General features: G+C 44.2%; 1 protein-coding gene across 1 annotated transcript in view; it reads left to right on the top strand.

Annotated features, from left to right (window-relative positions):
• Positions 1–18,781, top strand: part of ENTREP2 (endosomal transmembrane epsin interactor 2) — a gene marked incomplete at both ends in the record, with an annotated part of 270,257 nt that overhangs the window by 218,451 nt on the left and 33,025 nt on the right. Inside the window, one exon of the mRNA XM_084253053.1 lies at positions 4,771–4,905. Coding sequence (XP_084109179.1) covers positions 4,771–4,905 — 135 coding nt within the window. The remainder of the gene's footprint in view (positions 1–4,770; positions 4,906–18,781) is intronic.

Here is an 18,781-nt window from a genome sequence, read left to right as displayed (position 1 = left end):
TTGAGTTGAGCGGACTGTAAGCCAGAGGAAGCTGCTTGGAGGACCATTTGGCCCATGTTTTTTGGGCCCGTCTCCCCACTGTGTGCATTCTGGGTGTCCAGCGCTTGCACTGCCAAGAAGCAGGCCTGGGAAGCCAACTGTTCCAACTGGACTCCTTCTCCAGGACTTGGCATCCTTAGCAGAGTCCCTGAGGGGAGGGGTCGAGGGATCTCATCTCTGCTGTGCAGCCAAAGGAGACGAAAATATCTCAGGGCTACCAGTTGAGTCGGCTTCCGTGCACGCCCATCTTCACGTCCTCTGTTCCTGCTTTTGAAAACCTTTGTTTTCTCAGATGTGCCAACTTCAGTAGTTGATACTTTCACACATCACCTATTTTTTCTAGATTCAAATTTATTGACTCCAAATGATTTCTAGCATTTTCTTCTCATTTTTAATCCTGTGAGTGCCTGTGTGTATGTACCTTCCTCACTCCTGATGCTGGTCGGGATGTTGACTCTTTGCCCATCTCTTGAAGACTTCCCGGAGCTCCCATGTCTACATCCTAGAAGTTTTGCAGCCTCCATGGCTGTGTATATTCTGCGTTCTCCAGTTCTGTATTTTGCCTTTTTAATTTAGATTCTTGGTCAACTATATTTTTTATGTTTTAAGATAATTTTAAATGAATGACCTATTATGCCAATACCTTTTATCAAGCAAACTCGCTTTTCCCTACTGAGTTAAAATGCTATTTTGATATACTAAGTTCTCATATATTACTAGTTCAATTTCTGAAACTACTCTATCCCATTGATCTCTTAATCTATTTTTAAGACATTCCCTTAGTAATTCAATTATAGCATCTTGATAGTAAGTTCAATACCGTTAAGCCCGTCATTATTCCTAATGTTACTCTATTTCATTTTGTGTGTAATTCTTATACATATCTGATTCCATTAAGTCCATTAATTTTATCTGGTTCCATCTACTCTGTTAGGATTCTGATGGGATTACCAGTGTGTAGTTGCATTGCTTGAAAGACTGATATTTTTTAGAATAGTGACGCCTCCCATTTAAGCAGGTCATCTACCACCACTGATTTAAGCTGTATGTATCTGTCAGTATTCTGAGCTGTGGAGAAACCTTTTCAAGTAGTTTTCACCTACAAGGGATTATTATAGGAAAGCTCAGAAAGCTCAGAGATTCCAGCATGTCAGAAACCAAGGTAGGAAATTACAAAACCAGGAAAGCAATAAGGGCACAAACTGTATTGAAGAACTGCTTAGAGGAAGACCCTGGCATCATCCCCGGGGCCATGACCCAGCATTGACATATTGCTGGCCCCACAGACCCCTGAGCTCGGGGCACTGCCTGCACAACCTTAGTTCCTGTCCGCTGCACCCATTGCCAAATGGCGTCTGTCGGTATGTGCCTGCCTCTGTGTCCCAGTTCTTGCCCAAAGGCTGGCTTGGAGCTTGAGTTACCTGTGTGCCCCCTTGGGCAAGGCAGGCTGGAGAAGCATCTCTGGTGAAGGTGGAAGGTAAGTAAGGTGGAGATTCCCCAAACTGAGGAGGACTCAATGGTAGTGGCGCCAGGCTAAACATGACCCACATCTGTAATACTGGAGTTTGGGCCATTTAATAACATTTTACACATAACTTCTCAAAGGTCATTTAATATTCATGTTTAATTTCTTTCTCAGTAGTTTCTGTTTGTTATTGTTAATTTGAATGTATTTTGTTGCCATTTTGTTTTTAATTGGTTATTACATTCTATTTATACAATAAGTATAACAAAAGTTCTTAATTCCAGTAATTTTTAGTATATTTCTTAGGGTTTGTTTTTTTTTTTTAAGATACGTAATCATGTCATTTTAAAGAAAAGATGTTTCTGCCTTTTCCAAATATTTACACAGCTTACAATATTTTCTAATCTTAATGCATTAGCTAAAGTTGCTGAAACAATGTGGAATTGTGTTGATGGTCATGGAGAGCAGCTGTCTCATTCTTGAAACAGTAGAATTGGCTTCAGTATTTGTCTACTTAAGATGATGCTTGCTTTTAATCTGAGATAAAAATTTTATCAGGGTTACATAGCTTTATTCTTAATTAACACAAGAGTTTTTATTATGAATTCCTGCTAAATTTTATATAAGTGCTTTATGATATCTATTTATAGGATCATATGATTTTTCTTTTTTAGTTGATGGAGAAATTATTTCAGTAAATCCACCTGTTCTTCTCCACACTCTGTCTCTGGTGAAACCTCTCACCCACCCCCCGTCTCTAGCCTGTACCCCAGTTCTTCTACATTAAAATAAATAAATAAATAATCTTTAAAAAAAATTCTGATTCTAGAATAGAGTTCTATTCCATTTCTAAAATAAACCTTGGGAACTGAATTATCCCTGGAGTCAATAGGTGGAAGCTTTCAAGCCTGACACCCATTTTAGACTGCTGACCCCAGAATTGACTGATAATGGATTTGTACATACACACACACACACCCCTCCCTCCCTTAGGTATTTGACAGGGTAAGGTAGGGAAAGGGTAAGGTAGGAAGTACAAACAACTCAATCCAGGATACTTAACAACGTTTTATTTCTCCCTTGTGCTGCATGTCCTTCAAAAATGCCTTGAGGGGCTGCTTCTCAGCCAGGCCCGGGGCTGGATGGTTCCGAGCACATGTCTTTACCACCGAGGCTGCTAATAAGCTTCTAGGTTCAGTCTCCAGGTCCTGGACATGTCTTCTGGAGATGTCTCTGAGTCACAGCCAACTCTGAGGGAAGGGCATCCAGAGACAGAGTCAGCAGCGATGACATTTGAGCACCTGGCTGCTACCGTGCATGGATTCCAAGCACTGAACGCCTCAGTTTTATGAATCAATAAATTCCCTTATTAGTTTGCATTTGAGAGCACTTTTTAATATAGCCATAGAGTAAAATTTAAGATAGTATTGCATTCAACTTTCTTATAATCTTGATTTAAAAAAAATTTATTAAAAGGAGAAATAAACCTTTTGGTTTTGGGGTGGGAGGGTAGAATCTTTTTCAGATTTGCTAAGTTATGCTAGATTTATAAAGATAATTGGATAATTCTTTGTCTAAACTTTGAAATTGTTTTAAGAAAACAGCCATTATCTTTTCATTAAAGGTCAAAGCAAAGTCAGCTTGAAGAATCATTTTGGACTTTCTAATCTCCTTTATGGTTATTGATCTTTAAGGTTTACTGCATTTTTTGAATTGTTTAATAGTTTATATTTTTGCTAGGAAATTACTCATGTCCTCTAGATTTTTTAATTTATGACTGTAGAGCTACATGTACTCTCTCACTCTTGACTGTATTTAGAGTTAGGTCTCCTTTCTTATTCTAACCTCATTTGCTTTGACTTTCTCTAAAAACAAAAACAAAAACAAAAATCAGCCCTAGCAGGGGTTTGCTTAGTACATTGGTCTATTCAAAATCATCTCTAGCCTTCATCCTATTTATCTTTATTATAATTTGATTTCACTTTTTATGCTTGTTAAATTTGTTTTTCTATTAACTTGTTTTGTTCTGCTCTGAATTTGTTTTGTATTTCATTCATTTTCAAGCAAGTGTATCCATTTTCACCTATTCTGTTGAGATAAAATATAAAGTGCCAAAGATAAAAACATAGAGCCTAGCAATTTATTGCCTGCCAATATCCATGTCATCTCTACCCAAGTCTAGAACCAGAGCCCCCTTCAGCACCCAGGAGCCCCTCCTCATGCCTCTCAGCTCACTACCTCTCTGTCCCCACTGCAGAGAATCATCATCCTACTTTTTATGGTTTTCACGTCTTTTATTTTTTAAATAATTGTGCATATTATGCACACATCTCTGACCACTATAGTTTAATTTTGCCAGTTTTTTAATTTGAACTTCATTTAAATAGAAACATCCTATATTTCTTCCTTTGTGTCTGGTGTATGTCCAACACCACAATGTACAATTTATTCCCACTGTCTATGTAGTAGTAGCTCATTCATGTTCATAGTTTCATAATAGCACATGGTTTGAATGTAATGCTGTTCATCCACTGTTGAATGGATGTCAGCCTGTGAGAGGCTATTTTGAGTAATATTGCTATGAATGTTCTAGCACATGTTTTTTGTTGCCATTGCATGTGTTTCTATTGGATATATTCATAGAATTGGAATATCTTTCCATGGTTCTTAATTTTCCAAGTTATTTTAATTTGTTCAGTATTTATGATGCCTACAACTCTTAGGCCTTGTGAATACTGGATGGTAAATGTGACTGTCCTTGGGGAGCCCACAGGACACAAGCTCTGCCCAGTGGAAAAACAAAAAGCTCTAGGGAGAGAAACGAGACAAGGCCTCAAGGATGGAGCTGGAGTCTTGTTGAGTGCATAGGAGTTTGCTAAGCCCTAAAGTAAGACAGGAAATTGCAGATCTTGGGGACAGACTGTGCCACAGCACAGAGCTATGAGAACACGTCACTACCCTCACAGAATGTGCCTAATTTCCCATTTATTGACTTTTATCTTTTCCCATAACTTTCCTGCAGTGTCTAGCTTAGGTTTCTCCAAATTTTTAATTTTTATCATTAATTGCTTTAAAGGGGGAATTTGAAGTAATTGCTAGTGATGTTTTGCATGGCTTTTGTCAATAAAAACTTGTTGCTTTATTACTTAAAGAAAACCAAAGCAGGAGGGTTTGAACAGAGCTTTGTTCTTGCCATGTAGCTCAAGCGTCCCTGCCGGGCAGAATGCCGTGTTAATGGTGAGATCTGTCTGTGTTCCTCTATCTAGATTAAGTTTGACAGTGTCGAGGTGTGTGTCTGCTGTGAAATGCAGCACCAGTCGTCTGGCTGCAGCAACCTGGGGGAGACGCTGAAGCTGAACCCGCTGCAGGAGGACTGCAATGCTGTGAGGCTGACCTTGAAGGTGACAGCGCGACCTGCTCGTTCGTGATTTCATCCCATGCATGACAGACATTTAAGGAAGATTTTATTAATGCATGTATCTTTCGGTTCCTAAGTCATCTTGGGAGCTTAAATGCAAAAGGAAATGAATGTCTTTCCCGAGAACATTTTAAAGGACTGTAGACGTTCACTAGAAGGTTTTGCTTTCTGGATGCCTGTTTCATTTTACCATTTCACTCTCTTCTCCTGCCTCTGACATCTGTGAAGTGGGATAGGAATGGTTGAAAAGGGGCTTCACAAATGTGGATGTGATGCATTCTACTGCTTTTTTGCTGTTACACCATCAGGGAACAGATGGGTATTTATTTTGCCTTTTTAAAGATATTTGGAAAAAGAAATTTTTTGTCTCCCATGGCAATCTATTCTGTGTACAGCTTCTGAGGTTTTAAAAGGTGACATGGAAAAATTGTTTCTATTAGTCCTTTCTTTTACTCCCTGCAAGTATTTTTGTTTTCTCCAAAACCAAAATTGGCTGTTTAAAAATGCATATAAGCAATGAACTCAATTCTCCTCTTTCCCTGAATAAAAGTGTGCTGAGACTTACTTTGAAGAACATGGCCATGGCCGCAGGAACCCTTGTTTGGCGGTGAAGCTGCATTTACAGTGTGTGCGGAGCTTGGCTCTGTGTATGAGGGAACACACAACTCGGGGAACTGGAGATTCCTGTGAGAGTCCCCCGGGGGAGGAGGAGGAAAGTCTTGCCCTCTGGAGTTGGGTGTTTATGACCAGTCCTCTGCGGGCGTCATTGTGCCTGCCAGCAGGAGTAACCCTGGCTCGGCAGACTTTCCAGGAACTCCCGTGCCCTGTGGAAATGGTTGGCAAACAAGCAGGGAGGAAGGTCCCAGGGTCAGTGGTCCCAGTAGCCCCAGAGTGATAGATCCAGGGGAGGAAGCCAGATGGCGCCCTTGGGGACCCGGCCTCTTCTGTGCATGGCGTTTCTTGCCGACCCTCATTACAGGTGACCAGGGAGTCATCCTGCATCCTGGAGTCGGCTCAGGCCCATTGGCCCTCCACAGCCCTCCTGGGATGGGGATGTGGGCCGCCACTGCTGATGCTGAGATCTCATTCTGACAACTCCCACATCATCTCCTGTATACAGGGTGTCTTTTCTTTCCATATTTAAAGGACACAACAGGACATTAGGCAAAGAGAACAACATTGCCACCACCACCCACGAAAAGAGCCGGTGGTCCAGGGCAGGCTGACCAATCTGCTGGCTGCTGGAGGGCGGGGTTGCCCATGAGCAGCCAGGTCGCTGCTCACTCCTTGGTGGAGAGGTTGGGCAGTTTGACCTGCTCCCCCTGGGTACTGGAGTTCTTGATACCTGCTCTCAGTGGGATCCTTCCAGGATCCATTTTCTGGAACCTCTAGCTCCTGAGCAAGTGGCTGTGCCTGGAAAGGTGATGATGGTGTGGGCACAGCAGTGTTCTCTCTACCAGGCTGCCATGCACAGGGGGAGCTGCTGGGCTCACAGTCCCCTCTTGGGCTCACCACTCCTAACCCCTGGTTAGTGCCCCACAAGAAGACCCCTCAGGATGGGGCAGGTCAAATGGAATGTGAGGGGTACTGAGGAGAGTCTTGGTATGTGCGTGCTGCATTTGTTTGGACTCAGTAGTGTTTCCTTTTTTTCCCAGTAGTTATATGGTGTTTAGTATAAACATCTTAACATATCTGATAATATGTATGCTTAGAATATTTCACGTTTGCTGGTGCTATTTTAATGGCATCTAAACATTTTTAGTTGTCTCCTGTTCATTGCTAGTGTATAGATACTTGGTTTTGGTTACTGATCTTACATCTTGTGATCTTACTAAATCACTTCTTAGTTCCAGTAGCCCCTTAATAGGTTATTTTGGATCTTCTACTTAGACGGTTGTGTGATGTGCAAGGAGAGGCAGTTTTACATATTCCTCTGCAATCTGGATGCTTCCTCTTTCCTCCCTTGCTTATTGCACTGACAAGAGCCTGCAGGACAGGGTTGAATAGAAGTGGCAACAGGGCCTCCCCGGTGGTGCAGTGGGTTGAGTGCCACGATGTGAAGCTGTCCACAGCCTCTGCAGTGCGGGTTAGATTCCAGCCATCCAGGGAACTACCCACATGGCACAGCAGACCTCTCCTGCCTTGCCCGCTGCTCCCCTCAGCAGTGTATTTCAGTCAGTCTGCCTGTTCTGCTCCCCACTCTGTCTCTGGTGAATCCTCTCACCCTCCCGTGCCTCTGACTGTAGTCCAGTTCTTGTATGCATGAATAAATAAATCTTAAAAAAAAAAAAAGAAGAAGAAGAAGTGGCGACAGCACAGGTCTTTGCCTTGTTCCTAGTTTTAGGAATTAAATGACATTTTCACTCTAATTTTTTTGTAGATGCCATTATTGAGCATGGTGCAAGTTTGCTCCTATTTATAGTTTCCGACAGTTTTTAGCATGAATGGATGTCATTCATTGTCTGCATCTACTTAGATGTCCTTTTGCGCTTTCTTCTTTAGTCTTCTGAGGCGGTGAGCAGCACAGGTGGACTCTGGAGTGGTGACCAGCCCTGTGTTCCCAAGATATAGCCCACGTGGTCTTTTATTCATTAGCTTTCATGAGGCTGTGGATGACCTTGTCAGCGACGTTTCTGTGACTGTGCTTTTTATTTCTGACATTTCCATTTGATCTTCCTTATCACGCCCGTCCCTTTGCTAAATTACTTCTAGGATCTTCTTCCCACTTGAGCTGTTGTCCAACAACATCTGCTCCAGGGAGGCCGGGGCCCCACACTCTGGAGGTGTCTCTCTTTCCTTCGAATTTGGGAGAGTCGGTTCCCCTGCCAACTCAGCTGCCTCATGAGTTCAATTTAAGTGGTGAATCTGCAGTGTCTGATGACTTGTTGCTGTAATGATGGGAGCAGTGCTCTTTTTAGCTTTCTGCATCCTAAGCAGAACCTAGATTCATTATCCATAATGACAATTTCTGCCCCGCGTGTAGAAGTCTTGAAGAACACATTTTTTTTCCCCTTAGAGGTGTGTAGCTAGCATGCCATTCTCTTTTGGCATCAAGTGTTGTTATAGAAAAAAATCTTAGTCAGCCTAATGTTCTCTCCCTTTTTGGTATGTGGTGGTCAATGACGCTATTTAAACGTATTTCTAGTGAAATAATACTCAGCTTTTTTTAAAAAAGGAAAGAAATCTTGCCATTTGCAACAGTATGCATGGACCAGAGGGGATTATGCTTAGTAATATGTCAAACAGAGAAAGACAAATGCAATATGATTTCACTTGTATATGGCACAGAAAGAAACAAAATGAATGAATGAACTAAATAAAACAAAATCAAACTTTCAGACTCCAGGCCTAGTTTAGTGGTTACCAGAAGGGAGGAGGGAGGGGTGGGGTGTGGCTAAATCAGGTAACAGGGGTCAACTGAACAAAATGTATCAGTAGAAGACACAGATACAGATGTCTCTACCTGTTAATTACAGTGGAGCTTTCATTGTGTTTTATACCTTTTTTTGACCTTTGCAGATTCCTATCTGAATTCTAACTCTTATTATTAACTTTATACTCTATTAAATTATTATTATTAGCATAATTAAGATTTTTGTACTCCTTTATCATAAATGTAGTTTCTTCTTCCCACGAGGGTCACCGAGATCTCAGTGTCACCTACTCCACTGTTCTCATAATTAGTGGTGTGGCCATTTGTAATATAATCATTGCTCTTACAGTCCCTTGAGTCCAGCTGTGCTGATGACTGGCCTGCAGTAAAGGGGTCTTCAGGGGGATCCTTTTGCTGCTTCATGGCTTTAAACTCTCCAGTGCCCTCAGGGAAAAGGCTGCTCTGCTCCTCCCTAGGGTGGTTTTCCATGGGCTCCTCTCCCTACAGCTAGCAACTGTTTTTAAACTTAGCAAAAGAAGCGGCACAGGAAAATGTTGCTTTGGTTGGTTTTCCTTGCTGGTTCTTTTTTGGCCATTAATTAGAGTGAGTTCATAGGTCTCTTAATAGTCTAATTTGAGCCTCTGGTTATCTGATTAGTAATACTCTATGCCTAAATTTCCATATTACACTATGGATTATCCATACTTTGCTCTAATGAATTCAGTTTATGCTGAGGAAATCCTATGTAATTGGTTTGGGAATCAAAGTACCTTTGATTTTTAGTTCTGTTTGAATTAACTGACTTCATGAGATTGTTCAAACTACTTACTTATCATTAGGCCACCCTCCATCTCTGCTTCCCCACTCTCACCCACCAATAACCTGAAAGGTTATACGCACACCCCTCATCAAGGCGATAATAAGGGGTCTCTGTGGAATCCGGAAGATGAGGGCACTGCTCTGCTGCTGCTTGAGATTGTTTTAGGTGGTTTGGAGACAAGCCCCCTTGCCTTTGATCTCATTTCCACCTTTCCTAACCACCCCTACCCCTGGATTTCCTGTCCCCTGGGGCAGACAAGCCTCTCCTTCCAGGGTACAGATAGTCTCTATAGCATAATTCCTCATTTGCTGCTCCTCCCTGGCAGGGATGAGGGTAAAAGCAAAGGACACGGCAGGATCTGGAACTCCATCTTGCCAAGAAGTGATTCCCAGAATAATAGAGTAAGAGGGATGGAGGGGCCTGTGCCCCATCCGATTGTGTGGGTGAGAGGGCAGCAGCCAAGAGAGAGGTCAGGTGGCTCCTGCAAGGCCCCTAAGCAAGTCCATGGGGTCAGCAGGACTCTTCTAGGGCCTCAGCCTCTAGGAATCAAATCTCCATTTCTTAGTGATGGGACCTGGCTCTGGGCGCTTGGCATTAATTATAAAGAGAGGCATCTAAGAATTAGAATTTCGTCATATCCTTTCCCAAAGCACTGGCCAGTGATGGCCAATTGCTAGCAGAAGATCCCATCCCCACCCTCCACCCCTCCCAAAATAGGTCTGGGCTTTTGTAAAGCAAAATGATAGATTAGGTGTTAAAAAGATAAATTGGTAGTGGAATGGCTATCTTTGCCAAGTTATATCCAGCAGGAGATTGTGACATATTTTCTGATCAGTATTAACAGAATTTTTAAAAGGTTACAAAACTCAGAATTGTTAACTAGTGGAATATGCTTCCTCATATGCTGATATTATATCTGTCCCAGTTTTAATTCCTTGCTGCTTCCCAGAATGTCATTATGGCTTTACTATAATGACATTCATTCTAATTCAAAATAATGTTAAAAGTCTTTTTCTTTGTTTCTTGTATTTGGTGTAATTTATTAAGCCACTGTAAGCCAAATTACTCAAAGAAACCTTATCAATGTACAAGGAGATCAAAGTTTCCCAAGAAATCAATCAGTTACTGAGTTTGTGTGCTTTCTTATCTTATCTTAAAGATGCTTTATCTTTGTCTCTAAAGAAAGTAATCACAAACAGGAGGTTACAAACCCAAAAGACATGAAAAATAGACTCATTATTTGATCTTGAGTAGGTTCTTAACCTTGCTAAAGAAATGTCAAAGAAAAAATAATTCCTAGAATAAAGGAATGGTGAATATTTCTTGACAAAATTTGCAGCATTGACTGGCAGTATGAAACCACACACACATGTACACACACACTGCTCAAAATCACCTTTACATTTTTAGAAGTAGGAGGCTACACAGAAAAGACAGGTGTGCCATAATGTATCTGTATACAGGTCTCTATACAGATATGTATAGAGGTATCTATAGATCTCACCCCTGAGATCCTAGGGGAGATGCTAATGGACCCCTCTGGCCAGACAGGATCTGGGCAAAGTGAGAAAGATACCAAATTCCTGCTACCTCACATACACTAGCAACCATGCGCCCGGTGCAAAGGACTGTCTAGAAATGTCCATCTCTCCCAGTCATTGAACACAACTTATCTCTGGCAAGGCTGCATCCTCATGATGGGGAGGGAGGGGTTCCCAGCATGTCCATGAACAGCTTCCACACCCCTGGTTTCCAGGATCACTGAAAGCCTTCCATCCTCTGATTCTAGTTGCATCAATGTTTCTCCTGTGTGGTTGTGATACTGAGTTTTGTGGGATATCCATAGCTCTACGTCCGTTTAATATCAGTGCAATTACTGCCCTTGGAAATAATCCCATGGAATAGAGGTTCCACCCAAGAGGGCTGTCACTTGTCTGCCCCCACTGAGTTAGAACACCAGACATGCACAGACCCCATCCCGAACCCTCCCGGACCTAGACAGACAGGTAGACTAGTCAGGGCTCTTTAAAGAAACGGAATATATATATATATATATATATATATATATATGAGGAGATTTAGCACAGAGATTGGCTCACCTGGTTAAGGAGGCTGAAAAGCCCCACAACCTGTCTGTCCTCTGCCAGCTGCAGAAGCAGGAAAGCTAGGGTGTAATTCAGTCCGAGTTTGAGGGCCTGAGAATCAAGGTGCCAAGTCCCAGGCAGAGTCCAAAAGCCAATGAACCAGGAGCACCTATATCCAAGGGCAGGCGAACACAGACACCCCATTTGAAGCAGAGGGAATGAACTCGCCCCTTTCCAATACTACCCAACAGAATGGATGGGCCACCCACACTGGTAAGGGTCATCTTTGCTGAGTCTCCCCATTCAAATGCTAATCTCCAGATAGTCCTTCACAGACACACCAGAAAATAGACTTTTACCAGCCACCTGGGCATCGTGCTTTGCCTTGTTAAGTTAATATGTAAAATTAACCATCACAATAGGGAAAAGCCTGCATCATATTGCAGAGTAAGAAAAGTCATTTCTAGAAAGTCCAAAAAAATTCTGCCCAACATAGTGCATAAAACCAAAATGGAGATACAGGGGTAGGGTGGCGCTTACACTTTCGCTCAATGAGGACTTCTTAGAGGTCACTGGAGGCCATCCTCTCCCTCCAAAGGGTGCCTTCACTTTGAAGGGCAAGGACTGGTAGGTGTGGGTGTTTGGTGGGGCCCATGGGGGGGCCAAGGGATATTTTATAGGGTGAGCAGTATTGAAGACCCCTCATCACCTTGTTGTTTAAAATGTACAGTGGACACTTTTAAGGTCCAATGCAATGTGTTCCACAAACTCAGCCTTAAGATAACCCCCAACTTCTACCCAGATTGCTGCCCTAGTGGACATTTTTTTTTTTTTTTTTAATACAAGCACTGGGTACAGTCAGAAGCACGGGACGGTGAGACAATTCACCAGAGCCAGAGCAGGGAGCAGAACAGGCAGACTGATGAAATACACTGCTGAGGGGAGCAGCAGTCGTGGCAGGAGAGGTCTGCGCGCCATGTGGGACCCTCGCCAGAGATGGAACCAGCACTGCAGAGGCTGCAGGCAGCTTCGCAGCCCAGCGCTCAACCGCTGCACCACCAAGGGAGGCCCCCTAGTGGACATTCTATAGCTACCAGAATGAAGTTCTTTGGCAGCTTTTTGGGGAGACTGTAGGACCTGAAGCTTTGCCTCATAGGTTGACACCCCCACTCATGATACAGAAATCCTCAGTCTTTGGCACATGCCATTAAGGAACCACAAAGAGAGAGTCCATGGCCCAACTCCTTCCTTCCTGTAGCTGCAGGGCCCCTGCAGTCCATCACAGCAATGTCAAGATCAAGGGGGAGAATGATGACAAAGGCTAGAAGCAAACTGTTGTTATGTGGTAACATGATGCTTAAGTCACAATAGACCCACTCTCAAAGTGCCCCAGTTACTCTGGTCTCCAAACAAAGTCAGGGGCTCCCCAGGAGCTCCATTGCCTTGTTTGGGTGGCACATACCAGGGGGCAAAGGTGCTTGTTACACTGGAAAAGGGGTGGGGGGGCAGCATGGAGCCCACTGCTAGAGATTAGAGGTCATTTCTAAAGCATTTCGTTACGTTCAGCACTCTAAACTAATTGAGGTGTGCTGAGGGGAGGGGAGTATGGGAAGGTAAATTATGCATTATGGGAATTTTTTCAATAACAATTGAATGATGAGGCCATTTGAACAAGTGCATAGAAACAGCAGAAGGGAAAGTGAAAGTAACAACATTTCTTGTTACAAAGGAGCAAGATGCAATTTTGGGGGTCAGTGGTTATATTCACTGTCTTGATGTGGTGGTTATTGGCCACACAGTGTATACATGTGTCAGAACCCATCAAAGTACACTTAAAATATATTCACTTTGTTGAAAGTCAGTCATACCTCGATGAAGCTGTTAAAGGTCTTTGTGCTAGGTGAGTGCGTGAGGAAGAAAAAGACCAGAATAACGACAAGCAAGGTAGAGATGGGATAATGCAGGAGTTCAAAGATGAGGGCATTTGATTTGACTGAGAAATCAATAGACAGCTGGCTGTGGAACCCGGAGGAAGGAATACTCTGCAATATAATTACATAATGCGATCATGACGAGCTGAACAAAACTGTTCTGAGTGGCTTAATATCCCCAGGCAATTGGGGAGACAGCTGAGTGAGAGGGGCCACAGGACAGAGAGCATTTGGCTTAGGAGCAGAATGTATTTTGAGAGACTGTCCTTAGGGGAGAGAGAAGCCATCACTCTTTCATACGTGGCCCTGGCTTGGCCTTTCTGGGTGCCCAGCCTTTGTGAACTGCTTTGCATGGCATTTTTACATCATACACTGTTTTTCCTGCCATGCCGGCCCCTATGCAGTCAATGAGGCAGACTTCAAATTTATTTTTTATTTTATTTTTAAAAGATTTATTTATTTATGTATACAAAAACTGGGGTGCAGGCCAGAGGTGCGGGGTGGGTGAGAAGATTCACCAGAGACAGAGTGGGGAACAGAACAGGTGGATGTACTGAAATACACTGCTGAGGGGAGCAGCGGGGAGACAGAGAGGTCTGTTGCACCATGAGGGTATCTCCCTGGCCAGCTGGGGATCGAACTCCCGCTGCAGAGGCTGCAGATCGCTTTATAGAGCTGTGCTTAACCCCTTGTGCCTCCAGGGAGGCCCTAAAATTTATTTTTAAGAGAGAAGGAAATGGCTCCAGAATATGCAGGGGCCAAGCTGTGTTCTTGTGACTAGTGGAAGATCCAGATTTCTGTCTTTGCTCCCAGATCTGACATAGGTGTGTGGGGGGTGAGAGGTATAGGTTCCTTCTTCCACAGTCAAGTAAAAGTGCAACATCCCCTCTCCCCAACCCTCCCCATCTCCTATGGACTGTTAATAATTAAACAAGGAAGCCACTAGAATGAAGTGGCCCTGGCAGCCTATGAAAGCAAACCAGAGCCTCAAGTAGGCTGCGAATCTGAGAGAACAAAACTCCTGAACAACCAATCACAGACAGCCAAGAGGGGTTCCCTGGCCAGTCAGATTGTCCCCCGGCTTCGCGGCTGTCTTCTCTACAAAAACCTCTCCCCTTCCTCAGAGTCCCTCAAGTGCTCCTATCCACCTTTGGTTCAGGGCTGCAGATTCAAGTGGAGGTTGGCTCAAATACTCTCCTGAGGATTTTAACATGCTTCAGTTGATCTTCTAACAGGCCTTCGAGGGCATTTAAGGGAAATTGTCTGGTCCAGACAGCAGGAGGAAGAGACATGCCCATGCCTTCAGGAGAGCGTGAGCCATCAGTTCAGAACAGACTGGAAGTGTTACTGCTGGTCATGGATAGTTCCCAAGTACACAAGAAGCAAAAGCTAATAAGAGCATTTAAATGGCTTCTGCATGTCATTCGGTATTTCCCACAGTGTCTCTTCATTCTTCTTCATTCCTAATCTGCCTAATCTGTGTTTTCATCAAGCCACTTTCACTCACTCCTAACCTCACAGTTGAGGGTGGGAGTGGGGCGGAATAAAATGGATATCTTCCTCCTATGTTCCCATACCTTCCAAAAATGGTATTGCATGCAGCTTTGCACACCTCCTGGTGGAAGTTCTTCCAGGGAGGAGTTTCCTTCGCTAACCCCAAGAAGTTCTTCTACTATGCTCTTAAATCTAGGCCACTTCTGGCCTCAAAAGGAAAGAAAATCAAGTCCCAGAGTGATGAGGAGACACTCAAAGGCACGTACCCAGGTGTAGAGCAGGGCCTGGCTGGAGGCTTCTCCCCCAGGAGGCTCTGTGGGGTACTGGCTTCAGGGCCATCTTCTACCATCATCACCAAGTGGCAGAAGACCGGGGCCTATGAGGAGCCCCAGCTAACCCAGGTTCAGTTAGAAAGCAGTCCCACTGCCAGCATCACCCTGCCCCTTCCTGCCTGCAGTTGGTCCCCTTCCCTGGCCTGGGAACCAGTATATAGAGAGAGCTAGGCTGGGGTCTCTAGCACTTCAGCCGAACAGTGTCTATCTGGGGGCTGATCTGCAGAGAGAGCAGGACAACACACCTGGTGGCCACACAGTTGAGGCTGCAGAGAGAGGTAGACCAACGGAAGAGAGATTTTATCCAGTGGCCCTGAGCATCCCTCTTCACACTTTTAGCTGAGAGGGACAGGATACAAATGCCCTGGCAGCTCTTGGCGCATGCAGCACAGATGCAGATTCTGGGGGGTAGGGAGCCGCCGGCCAGTCCAGGGAGGGTGGAGGTGCAGCTCAGGGCAGATGCACCGGAGCAGAGGACAGATCCACTGGGCAGCTTGGTAACTGTGTAGACAAACAGCATGGAGGGCTGGATGTGGGGTATGGGGGACAACTGGAACCAAAGGTAACGCTAAGATTTGGCTCCAGCAGTCACATCTGTGGCATCGCTGTTAATGCAAGAATAAAAGACTGCAGAAAGGCAGAGATGCCTCTGTTTCGCGAATCCTCTCTGCTCAACCTCTCCTTCCCCCACCCTCCCATCACCCCAGGCTCTACTCTCTGAGTCTTAGTAATGGGGCTCCTACTGTTTTTGTCGCCGCTGGTCCCCATTGGCCTGTGCCAGCTGAGACCTCATTGCCTGTCTGAAGGGTCTGGACCCTGCACAATCACTGCATGTGCATTTCAGAGCTCTCACAGGCTGGCCTTCCTCTGCTCGGATGGACTTGGTCCAGACGACCCTGTAGTAGTCCCTCCTTCTGGAATGAAACAAGAGAGGTGCCAGATGGATACTGGATTAGTGTGGCCTTCACCCAGATGAATGATTCAATCAATTACTGTCCTTCATAATCAAAGCTAAATCAATAAATAATGACAGGACATTAATGTGCTGTTTTGATCTAGTTCCCAAAGTCCAGATTTAGGTTCCTGGTCAGATTGTGACTGTCTGGATTTATGGGGCCAACAAATTGATTACTTCTGTGCTGAGATTTTCTTCTAAGCAGGCTCGGATCTAACTGGTCTTCAGTTCTAAGCCAAGGAGGTATATTAAGGGTTGTTTCATGAGTGAAGACACTCCACTGCTCTCTGCCCCCTTGGAGAATTATTTTGCAGTGGGAGCTGAAGTCCAGTAATTCATGTCAGTCAAGGTCAGAGGAAATAGCGCTCAGCCCCACATGAGGGGGCATTTGTACCCCTTGGTCAGTATCAGTTTCCAGACCTTAACGTTCATGGTTGTAGATGACAGGAGCATTTTTAAAACACACACACAAAATTTATTTATTTATTTTCAATAAATTTTATTTTTATATTCCCCATACAATTGCAACCCCCTTATTTTGACCCCAATCCCTCCCCTCCCACCCCCTACCCCCCATAGAGTGTCTCTGGTTCATAGTTTTTTGTTGATTTTGATTTTCACTTTCTTATAGTTATTCATTTTCCTGGTCCCTTATTTAAGTTTTCTAGATTCCTGCTATGAGTGAGACCATCTGGTATTTTTCTTTTTCTTTCTGGCTTATTTCACTGAGCATGATCCCTTCCAGCGCCATCCATGTTGCAGCAAATTGCATGTGTTTATCTTTTTTGAATGCTGAGTAATATTCCATGGTATATATGTACCACATCTTCTTGATCCAGTCATCTATTTTTGGGCATTTGGGTTGTTTCCAAAGCTTAGCTATTGTAAACAGTGCTGCTATAAACATAGGGGTGCAGGTGCTCTTTGGAATTGATGTTTCTGTGTCCTTTGGGTAAATACCTAGGAGTGGAATTGCTGGATCATATGGAAGCTCTATGTTTAGTAGGTCCAGAAGTCTCCACACAGCTCTCCCTAGCACACACACAAATTTTAAATTACTTTCTTCTAAGTGCACAGTGTGGTGTGTAAAGCTGTTAAGTTGGTCATTTAATTGTTCTTTTCATCAAGATTTTTTTCTTTGTAAATCATTTCACATGAAAATAGAGAAAACAGAGCTTTGCTCTGTTACCCAGTGACTAGTTAGTTGTGCTTACCTGATTGCTCCTTCCTGCTTCACCTCCCTCTGCCATGAGGTGCAGAATCTTGCAACTGTGACGCATCCCTGCCTCCAGCTACTCCTTCCCTAGCCGATGCTGCTTCTGCAGTTTCCTTCACCTCCTGGTCACTTCCAGTTCTTTACATTCAACTTTATTTTTTTTTAAATTTATTTATTTATTTTATTTGTTTGTTTGTTTTGTTTATACATGCACTGGGTACAGTCAGAAGCGCGGGAGGGTGAGAGAATTCACCAGAGCCAGAGTGGGGAGCAGAGCAGGCAGAAGGTCTGAAGTACGCTGCTGAGGGGAGCAGCGGGTGGCAGGAGAGGTCTGCGCGCCATGTGGGACCCTCCTCCGGTGGCCGGGGAGCAGCCGGGGATCGAGCCGGCGCCGCAGAGGCCGCGGGCAGCTTTGCAACCCAGCGCTCAACCGCTGCGCCACCGAGGAGGCCCTACATTCAACTTTATACCATTCATTCCATGTGCAGTTCAGAAGCCCCCTCCATCTGTAGCCCCTTCTTTATTATTCTTTCCCACCCCACTATCTGTAGGGTGCAGTCTAGTTTGCTTCTAGCCTGTCCCTCTTAGATCGGTTCCTCTGAAGCATGGGCAGGAGGATGGAGGAGGGAAGAAGTCTTGTTCTTCTCTCTGGGCTGGAGCCTAACCCCCTGCACTTGCTCAGATTTATTTCTTGCCTCTGGTGGTGGTCTCTGTGCAGATGGTGTGCTTGGCTTCCCATGTGGTATCAGCTTTGCCCTGGTTTCTACTTTATTCAGGGGATCATTCATACCCCTTTCTGGATGGCATCTGGATGGCAGTCCACAACCGTCATGCACCCCCGCACAAGCTCTGTGCCTTGCCAGGAGCTATGGAATTGCTGAATTCCACATCCCTGACAGCCACCCAAGTCTGAGGGGTATCTAGTCCTCTGTGTGACTTTTGGTGGGTGGTGCCCCTGCCAGCTGCTCCAGCAGGACTGGTCCTGGAGGGCTCTGTGCTGAGCAATGTGTAACCCTGGTGCCACACTCCTGCCACATGTTGCAGAACTTGCATGCCCCTAGGTACTGGCTTTGCACGCCAATGTCGATGATTAGAATCTTTTCAGGGCTGAGTATGATGTCAGGAACAGGCCAGATTTCCACACCATTGGATGATTTAACAGACACTTTTTAAAATAAACTTTGGCTTGGTCTCAAGCACCACATCTGCCGAAGCCTGTTTTGTCCTCTGATGGTGTCCCTGTCTCAACTTCAGCCCCAGATCGCTACCAGTGACAAGTCATTATTCTCATGTGTTGCCAGTTGTTTTTTTCCCCCAGGCTTTGCTTTTAAAGTTTTTATATTGGTGAATACAACTCTGAAAAGTGGTCATTGCCAATAAAACATTCCTTGCCTGGTATTTGGTTTAAAAATTTGTCATCTAATAACATAATTTTCATGTTGTCTTGGCATTTATTCAAGAAAACTTGTGGCAGTAAGACCGATTGAATGTAGAGACCTGGACGTAGAGTTATGATAGATGCCCACAATTATTCCCAGAAGAATTTTATGCATTAACTTTAAGGCTTTTCCTCAAGACTCTGTCCATTTAAAAAAGAGCCTTGGTGACTATTTTCAATTGTAAAAATAATACCTGAATATGGTGAAAGTTTTAA

This window comes from Talpa europaea (assembly GCF_964194135.1).
Source record: "Talpa europaea genome assembly, chromosome: 14".
Taxonomy (NCBI): domain Eukaryota; kingdom Metazoa; phylum Chordata; class Mammalia; order Eulipotyphla; family Talpidae; genus Talpa; species Talpa europaea.
This window is presented reverse-complemented; position numbering and strand designations above follow the sequence as displayed.